Source organism: Choloepus didactylus, chromosome 3, assembly GCF_015220235.1.
Source record: "Choloepus didactylus isolate mChoDid1 chromosome 3, mChoDid1.pri, whole genome shotgun sequence".
Lineage (NCBI taxonomy): Eukaryota > Metazoa > Chordata > Mammalia > Pilosa > Megalonychidae > Choloepus > Choloepus didactylus.
Window position 1 is genome coordinate 79,954,791 of NC_051309.1, and position 10,085 is coordinate 79,964,875.

The 10,085-nt window shown below is 38.4% G+C and overlaps 1 protein-coding gene across 1 annotated transcript; it reads right to left on the bottom strand.

The window, feature by feature from the left end:
• Window positions 1-6,952: 6,952 nt before the first annotated feature.
• Window positions 6,953-8,266, bottom strand: LOC119528673 (DNA helicase MCM9-like). Its single transcript, XM_037828975.1, has one exon. The coding sequence runs from the start codon at window positions 8,255-8,257 to the stop codon at window positions 7,082-7,084; it is 1,176 nt and encodes a 391-aa protein (XP_037684903.1). The 5' UTR covers window positions 8,258-8,266; the 3' UTR covers window positions 6,953-7,081.
• Between the last annotated feature and the right edge of the window lie 1,819 nt (window positions 8,267-10,085).

Consider the following 10,085-nt stretch of genomic DNA (forward strand, 5'->3'; position numbering starts at 1 on the left):
TTGCTTATCCTTCACCTCCTCTGGTTCTCTCATTTCTCCCTCAGCCAGTCTGCAGAAAGGTAGTTCTTCCCAGAATGCCTTCCAATGCTGTCATCAGATGGTACAAGACAACAGGAGACTCTTATTAAGCTGTAGGTCTGCAAGTCTGGGCTATTTGCCCTCTCTATCTATCTATCTATCTATCTATCTATCTATCTATGTATATAATACTACCCATCCATAAGGATTTAACCACAATGAACTACTGAGTCAATGTAACAGCAAACAGATGGTGTACTATATTCCCATGGCCTCCATTAGGATCTTTAGAAAAACCATACATAAGTGACAAAAACTCTAGGTAAATTTACACATAACTGAATGATATATAGAGATAGTGCAAGACACCCTTGAGTGGTTTTCACATTTGAGTATTTCTAGGATCACTCTGAATTTTTCAATGGCTTTGCTTTTCTCTGTGTTTCAGAGTCATATGGTCTCCTTACTTTGTAAAGAACAGCAACTAATTGGGAAATAAAAAGGTGGGAGATGCAGTATTAGGAAAAGGTGAAAGGGGTCATGGAGGTTCCAGATACATCTGAAGAAAGCTGCTTCCATCTGTCAACAATGCCCAGGGCCCAAGTCTTCCTGGTGTTGCTATTTGGTCTGAAAAGAAGCAGATGGCACAAAGGAAAAGAATTTTCCTATGTCTTGTTTGCTTGCAACAAAAGTCCTAAAGCTCTGGCTTTGCACTGGTGTTCCTTTGACTAAGCTACTCAATCCATTTGCCTTTGAGCTTCAGGTTCAAATAAGGGTCACCCCAAAATCAAACAAATGCTTCCCACCATGTTCCTTGGGCATTTAACCTCAGAGGGACCCTGCCCAATGCCAAGGAAAATTTTACTCCATTTTTATGTAAAGCTTGCAAGCCTCAAGGAAAACAACAGTGGGACTGTAGTCATCCCCTTCTGGGGATTAATTATGCTGGTTGGCTTTATGTATGAGCTATGCTGGAGTGAAGTGCACTTGATTTCCAGCATCACTGTGACCATGCTATGACCAAATGACCCACGTACTTTTATCAGGCAGGCCTGAGTTTCTTTCTTGTCCTTCACCTCAAATTGTACTCCCAAAGAATACAACAGCCTCAGACCCAGGTGTTCCCCTCACAGAACCTTAGAAAAAAATATATAATAGTGTCACTGAAACCACATGGCTGCAGAGTAATTTCCACCAAACTTTCTTCAGAAATAAGGCTAGGATAAGAAGTGGTGAGGTATCCCAATTTGTGGTCAGCAGTTCTGGAACCCAACAAATAATAACTCTTACTAAACATTCACTATGAGCTGGACAAATTGTTCGAAGTTCTTTACATGCTATAACAAGTTGGATTTTCCAAAGATGACTCCTTCCATCAAATGATAGGGCTTATGACCTTTCCTCTTGAACCTGAGTGAATCTTCATGACTTCTCCAACCAATAGCCTATGGTCAGAGGGTTGCTGTGTGACTTTTGAGGCTGGTTCATGAAAGGTGATAAAGCTTCCAAATAGTTCTATTGGAATTCAGTTCCATGCTGTGAGGTAGCCCAGACCACAGATGTTCCTGCTAACAGTTCCAACTGAAGTCCAGATGACTCCAGGCCTGGCTGCCATCTGACTACAACTGCCTAGGAGAAAGCCTAAAACGGAATTGCCCAGCTATGCCCAGTCAATCCTCATGAATGATAATAATAAAATGATTGTTGTTTTAAGCCACAAAGTTTGGCATTATTATGCAATAATAGATAACTGAGATACATGTATAAACCCATTTAATCTTTAAAAACTCCAGTGAAATGGATATTATTATGCCTAATTATAGATGAGGAAAATCTAGAGCATTGAGTGGTTAAGTAACCCAAGCAGTCCATTTTATCAGTTTATGCTCATAACCTCTATTCTAAGCTGCTTCTTTCATGCCTCTTTTCTCTATAAAAGAGCAAGTAAAAATCAAAAATCCATGTTAGAAGCATGAGAGAGGAGAAGGTATCATTCTTTTAAGCAGATAGCATCCATCAACTCAAAACCACCTTTTAGCCATTAGCTCCTACCCTTCCACAGGATACTGGGCAAGTATAAACTTCTCTAGGAAACTAGCACTGATTCTTTTCTACAGCTGCAGGGCTGAATGCTGGTGCTGAAGACGGTCCCAGGGAAGCAATCACTAAACTCTACTCTCATCTGCCTCATGTTCTTCTACCTGGCACATTTACCGAGTCTACCTGACAACAGAAGACAGCTCTGGAGAACATCGATTTCCCTAGGGTGCTTTAACAAACTCACAAGCTTTACTGTGAAACTGCAGGCTGAAGACAGGAACTTTGTGACGTCTCAGCAGCAATTCAGTAGTCAGCTGTAGTTCAGCCCCTGAGGACCCTGAAGTGTCCAGGACTTTTGTGTGGGGGAGACGGGTAGGAGTGAAGGAAGAAGTACAGGGGTGGAGGTGGCGAGAAGTAGAGAGGATAGAATGTTTGGGGTACAACCCATAGAGGAAGTCTGATCAGGCCTTCACACTTAGCATAGGCTGTGGTAAGTGCCAGGGAATTTTTAATAATCTGACCTGAAACTTCACACCTGGCTGCCCCAACTGGCCAGCAGCCAAAATATTGTGATGACCTTCTATGATGTGACACTGTAATCCAAAATATTGGAGTTGACATTATGAAAACGGGCCTCTTGGAGTGAAGGACACCAGAGACAGGAGCAAGGTACATAAATAATCATGTCTACACCTCAGAAGTAAGTATTTGTAGGCAAAATTCAAAGCCAGCCTGTAGGGTACAGCTAACTGAAAACAGAGCAGGCAGAGATACAGGCCGCCTGGCTTTCTGAAGAATGATAAATTATTTCTGACCTCAGAAGCTACAGAAATGACTCTCCAAACTGTTCATATTTAATACCAGTCTGATTACCCTTTCAGCCTCAAAACGTATTTCACAGTGCTGAAAGGAAAATCTGTCAACATTTTAAAAAGACATTAAATGACTGACTCTCAGGCCAACTTCAAATTAAAATGGCTGGTCTGAAAATAAAAATACAAGTGAAACAGTATTTTCCTTCTGATCCTTTCTAGTCCCTTCTAGTACCCCCCAAGATCTACCCAAATTACACTTACGGGTTCCTCAAGCTCCTACTTTACTAATATCCCTACTCCCCAATCCTCTCACTTCTAAGCATTCCAGAGTTCACACGACATGTGTCCCTCACTACACCAGGAATATTCTTAAAGATTGTTTATCAGGCTTTTCAAACCATCATATACTCCCTCTTTACTTGTTTTATGCTTTTAAAGTCTACCGTTTTTTTCTAATAGGTCTTCAAATACCTGAACACCTCCCCCACAACACACATTATCTTAGTTACAGTATTCTCTAGGCCATTTCTTCCTCCTCCCACTACAGTCTCTTTTCAAATGGTAAGAACACACAAATACATTAGGTGGTGTGCCTCTGTGACTTCCCATCTTGTAACTGACAATTCTGAAAGTCAGGAAATCTGTCTTACCACTGAATGTGCCTACAAATGTCCACAGAACAAATGTCATGCAGCCTGCTGTCTTCTGAACTAAAAATTAATCAAAGAATTAAAAATACATTCTCCACCTAGGAATATTTTGCCTTTCTGATGAATCTATCTTTAGGGTTTAATGCAGGAGCCAAATCTCAACTATTTGGGGTCATTAAAAATCTAGAGCACATTTAGTGATTGGACAGATGCTAAAACATGTATTCTGGCCACACTCCACTGTTAGTAATGACATCTGGCACCTTCAAATCCCCTTTGTGACATGTGGACAAGATCTGTAGTTGTTTTGTCCCATTCAATAGCTGAGATGCTGACCACCTGAGGAGGCTGCTTCATATGGTCATGGTGTTTAGCAGAACCCTCTTCCAATCAAATTCCTCAGGAAAAGTTTTCTGAGGTATTCAGGCTCTCTCCCAAAGTCTACCTCACTCTCACCATAAAGCAAAGAAAACATGGACACCACCAAAACACCCTTTATGCTCGATAGAGCTCTGCTATCTTTTCAGTCATCTCTCCTACGTCTCTCCAAACATAAAACAAGGATTGTCAGCATCTAGCTGTCTTGTTCCTTAACCTTGAAAATGGAAAAGGCTGAGATTTCCCAAGATTAGTACACAAATATTTCATGAAAAGAGAATTGGAACAGGACTCATGATCAGGGTCTGGTTCAGGCTTTGCCAATAAGAAGCACAAGCCAAGTTGCTCAAACTCTTTCATCCTCAGTTTCATCATCTGTGCAATGGATTTGGACAAGACCACCTTCACGCCCTAATGAGTTCTACAGCTGAATGACTCCAGAGCCACTCTTTGGTCCAAAATAGCATTTGAAACAGCGAGAGCATTCTGAAGAATCAGGTTGCCATGGCAGAATGGGGATTCACATAAATATTCTCTAAGAAATACCATTTCAAAAAAAACAGAATCCTAGCTTCTATTAAACATAACATGCAATGATATGAACAAAGAAATAATTTGAAAGAACAAAAACTTGAATCAAATAGTATTCTCATTATTAAAGTTATGGATAGTAAAAAGAAATATTTTTATAGAATAGTGTGATTATGCTATATATATGGTTTACTACAAATCAAGAAGGCTAACCAGCATTTCTGTTTTTTTCTTGACATAGTATATGCCACATCACCCCCTTATTGCCAAGCCTATTTTCACTGTTAAACTATTCTTGTTCTAATGTTCTCCCTCTGGGGAACTGCAACACACAAAACAGGAAGTTCTTTTATATAATTCACAATTTTAGAAGGGAAAACCCAAGCAACTGATTAAGAAGTGAAAATTTGAGTCAAGTTGTTGTTCGATGTTCATGTCACCAAAATAACAAGCCTGCTTTTTTTTTTTTTTTTCAGATTAATTATAATGTATAATGATCAGTTTGTATTGACATTAAAGGGTTAGGTTTTTATATCAACTTGTTAAATGTACAGCAAATTTTTACACAAGTTTGGGACTCAAACACTTGTTTTAAAAACTATTACCTCTAAAAAAAATCCCGATTACTTCTTATTTAAAATTTTATGGTTCTATAAGACAATTTTTAGAAATAAACATTAATGACTATGAAAATAGATTTAGAATTCAAACTTTAGGTCTAGAAACTGTGTAGCACAGATTTTTTTTCCCTTGTTTGGCCTTCTGTGAAGACACTATCTGAATTATAGTTGGAAGGTTTAAAACTTTTTTCACCTTTTCTGATCATAGTAAATAACTGTCCACGAAAGACAAGCGTGAACAATTTACTTATGCCATTGAACAGATAGATGGGTAGGGTGAAGTGAATGAGGACAGCTGTTTGAGCTGAGAAAACATTCAGGAAGTCTGAGGAAGCCTACATGAATTTGCTCATATATAACTTACAACCTTAGGGTTCCATGTGGTCTTACTCTCTGGTTTTAGAATTTGGGGTTTCTAGGTTTACCAATAAAGTCTATGGCAATAGCTTTCAAAACCTTTTTCCATAATCCATGGTATAAAAAAAAATAATAATAAAGCATGACCCCATAGCACAACCATGTATTTATATTTTAAAATTTTCATGAAAATACACTCTAATGGTGCAGCTTTACTATGTGCACTATATATTTTGGTATTTCCTATTCTATATCATTTTGTAAGTACTGGTTTTAACCCACTGAATTTACTTTCATGACCCTCTAATGGGTTGCGTGTAAAACACAGTTTGAAGAAAGAAGGGTAGAAGGGTAGTTTGGCCCTTTTGGTGGACAAGAGAAGTAGCAATAACTTTTCAGTAATTCTAAAATTTATATTGCCTGGACTTTCTTTTCTCTCATGTCTGGATTGTGATCATGGCATAAAACTTATAAAAGGAGAGGGAAAACTACTAATACAGTGAAGCAGCAGCTATTCACTGTAAAACAGCCTAGAGCATGAAATTAGTAGTAACCCGCAAGCTAGCCTGAACTTCTTTCTTGCCACTTCACGTAATTATTTGGGAAACATTCCACATAATTACTTGGGAAACATCTTTGTTTTCTGTTGTTGTTATCATTTTATACAGAACTCTAGACCACTGGGCCATAAGGATCTAAAAATGCAAGTGAAGTATTCTTTAAATATCCCTGTCTATTCCCTTCCACTATCCTGAACTTTTCCCATTCCTCTCAATCCACAAATCCCTTCTCATCAACACTTCATAAACTGTCCAGTTACGTTTATACCTCAAAACCCGAGAGCCCATTGATGTAGGACCATTAATAGAACATTTTCTGCTTAAGATAAATTTTAAAGCATAAACTTCTTTTAAGAAATGTGAGCACAGGCCATGGAAGTTAGGCGCCCTTACAAGTAGCAAATAACATTTGTAAAATGTCTGAAACCAAGCACCTATTTTTAGGAGACTAGGAGAACTATTTCCCCAGTGAAAACTAGGTCAGAATAGAAAAATAGCATCAAAAAAAGTTTTTAATACTATTTTTTCCTAAAACTATAGTGTTAAATTCCCTAAGACAATAATTAAATCTTGACATTTTATCTGCCAAGGCTTTAAATGTACTTGTTGAAAAATCCTTAAAATTTATGAATAAAGCTCCACATTGCAATGACTAAACTATGCTTTCTACATATTAACAGAAAATTTTGTCCACCTCAGAAATTTAGTAGGAGCTACTGTTGCCCATAAGATAGTTCTCTGGGCATGAAAATGCCTTAAGCTCTAAGCCATGTATCTTTTGTAAGGTAAATTTTTTTCCCCTCAATTTATATTAATGTTCCGTTTGTTGGGTCTTCATAGAATGCCGGATGAAGATAATTACTAAAGCATGAGATAAATTGAATAGTATTCTTCAAAACTAAGGTGCAAGGAGTAATATGTGGGATAAAATTGTTGACATGTAACTTTAAGTGAGGAGGAGCTTTTAAAATTTTCTTAGAGCTACAAAATTCAGCATATTTCCTTCAGTTTGGGGCAGTAACTCTCAAAAATTAGCTTGGCATTTATCCAGTTATAGGTACTTTATCAGAAGAAGAAAACATTGTGTTAGATTCTGTGGTAATAATACTATTTTACTTGAAATTCTCACACAAGATACCTGCACTTGTAGATCCAATTCCTGTGGTGAGAACAGATCTGGGTGTAATCTTTGCTGCGTATTTAAGAAACTGAGATTTCCCTGTGCCGGGATCACCAACCAATAAGAGATGAGATTCATCTCTAACTCGTGTTCCTGTAGCATCAGTTCTTTGAATCCCACCAGCCTGCACCATGGCCACAGCAAGCTTTACTAGATATAGCCCAAATATTTGAGGGCACAGGCTGGCCAATATTTCATTCCTTCCTGCGAAAGGATCACTTTTATAGTTTTCCCAAAAATCTTCAAATTCCTTTCGAACTTCCTCATCCACGATGATCCCCTTGGATTGCTCATTATTTACTTGGACATAATTGGCTTTCAGGACTATCTCCACTTTGCAGCGCACATCTTGATGAAAGGGCTTCCACCGTTGCATTACCACTCCGTAAATGGTGAGGTCATCTCCAGATTTGCAACTATCTACTAAGTCGTCTTCCAGGATAACTTTCATAGATCGTGGAATACTTCCAACAGATAACCTTCGAACCTGCTCCTGAATTTTGATTTCCTGATAATCTCTACATCTGGTTGGAGATGAAGACAAGCCTGAGAGGCAAGTGAATTTTGAGGAGTCACAGCTCTCCAAGTTGGGACATGAGGATGGTCGGCAGAAAATGTAATACTGCTCGAAGTCAGCCTTGACCACAAATACGTGCTTGCATTTGTTACACATGTAATCCCGCTCAAACTCCAGGACCTTCACCAGACTTGTTCGAATCACTGTCCCAGTGACAGATAAAAAGTGTCCCACATCCTTGGTTTTAGGGATGTGCTCCCTCACCAGCTCAGGACAGACAGGCAAACCTGAAATCCTGGCATGAAGGTTTTGCTTCATGGAGACATCCTGAGAGGGAGAAAGGGACTGCAGAATTGTAAAGGCTGATCGTCGCAGTGCGCTATCGAAAACAGTTAGCACTTCATTGGGGAACACATTGAAATATCCCCCAATTTCCATGTTGGTCTCAAAAAGGGTCATGGCATTAACCACAACTGGGTAATGGGCACCTTCATCTCTTTCCTTCAAGATGAGAATAATATCATTCTTATGGTATTCCAAAACATATGACTCAAACACTTGACCAACCAGGGTAACCTGGTCACTATTCATCTTGAATCGGCTGACACCGAGGTCAGAAGTCATCAAAGGCGCGCTGCTTCGGGGACCGGGGTCGCCCGTGGGCGGCCGGAGCGGGCCTGGGTGGGGCGCGTGCGCGAGGTCGGCGGCGGAGGCGCGCAGGCCCCGGGGTCCGCCTCACGCCTGCGTGAAGCAGGCGCGCGCTAGGCTCGGCCCACCCGGCCCGAGCCCCGGACGGGGGCCCGACCAAGCCTGCTTTTATTCACCAGATAAACTGAACTGAGTAGTGTATTTAATATCAGATATATAATCAGTTTTAAAATATCAACAAACCTAGTTAGTTTATTATATCAAATTAGCAACCTTTACTATTTCCTGAAAAAAAAAGAGGTCTTTCTCAATGTACATTTATTCTAGGAGCAGTAAATATTGTTAAAGAAAGTCATACAGAAGCAACAGTGACAAAATAATATGTAATCACTATAATCTGCAGTGTTTGAGAAATGGGAAGGGATGTTTAACTTAATTGATCATGATAGAACCAGATGCTAGATACGGACTGTCATTTCCAAATTTCTCAAATATAGTCGATATATTATCATTACATCTACTAAAATACATACAGTATAACTTATCTTCTTTTAATGACTCAGTAGCCACCATAAAATTTTGTCCTATCTCAAAAAATGATGGACATGACTTCATTTAGTGCTGAGATGCCAATGGTCTTAACAGATTGGACAGAAGCTAGTATGATCCTGTGAAAAACAAAGGGTGACAATTTAAAAATTTTTTAAAATCCCATTATCAACTCATTGATTCCATTTCTCTCTCCAGTACAACTTCCCAGGAAGAAAATAACTTCCTGGACTTTTGGCAATGATCATTTTCCACCTAGGGTTAAGAAATATATTCCTTAGTGATTTTATCTTTTACACTAAAATCTCTTCTTCATTGTCATTATTTTCTCAAGATTCAGAAGCATCTATATAATCACACACTAGTTTTGGAGAATTATTGCTATGTACCTATTCGACTTTTTGTCATGTTCAGTACTTCATTCGCTTGCTCTTTATCAAACAAAATGTCTGTCAACAAACATTTATAGAGTTCCCATAATGTGCAAGGCACACTACTTTCACTTCATTTATTGTCTAAGTATGAAGGAATAGACTTAAATATTTTGGGAATTGATGCTAATCTATTCCTCTAAGATTCATTCCAAAAAAACATTCCAATGCCTTTTCATCATGAGAAATTTAGCAAAAATAATGTTAGACCATAAATTTTTACAGAATATCCTTGAAAATATACTTAACATAACTTAAGGCAAAAACAACATAATTAAAAGCATAGTATTTTAATGAAGCCTATTATTTTCTTCCAGGTGTATCTGTCTCCTAATATCACTTTAAAATAGGAAAGCAACATCACACACACACACACACACACACACACACATATTAAAAAAAAGGATTCACTTAATTGTGTTTGCTTGTGAAATAGCCATGACTTTTCAAAGATCATCTGACCACAGATTGGGGCTCTCTGTGATGGTTCAGTGAGAATCACTTACAGAAAATTTTATCTGGTTGTGGGGCTTTACTTATATGCCAGTATGACAGTTTTATTCCTTTCATTAATCAGAAAACATACTTTTTATAAAATTGATTGAATTTCAAGATTATAAGGGACTTCTTTCTTTCCTTCCTTTTTTTTTTTTTTTTTTTTTTTATAAATCTGATCATCTGGCTACTCATTCAATGCTTGAAACATTTCCACAACCCACTACCTATGTTCAATGGTTCTCCAATGAAGGGGAAGGAGATATAAGTTGATTCAGTATGTCTCAAATTACAAC

Bases quoted from the DNA above. Each gene is read 5' to 3' on its own strand.
- LOC119528673 (XM_037828975.1), bottom strand. From the start codon at position 8,257: ATGAATAGTGACCAGGTTACCCTGGTTGGTCAAGTGTTTGAGTCATAT.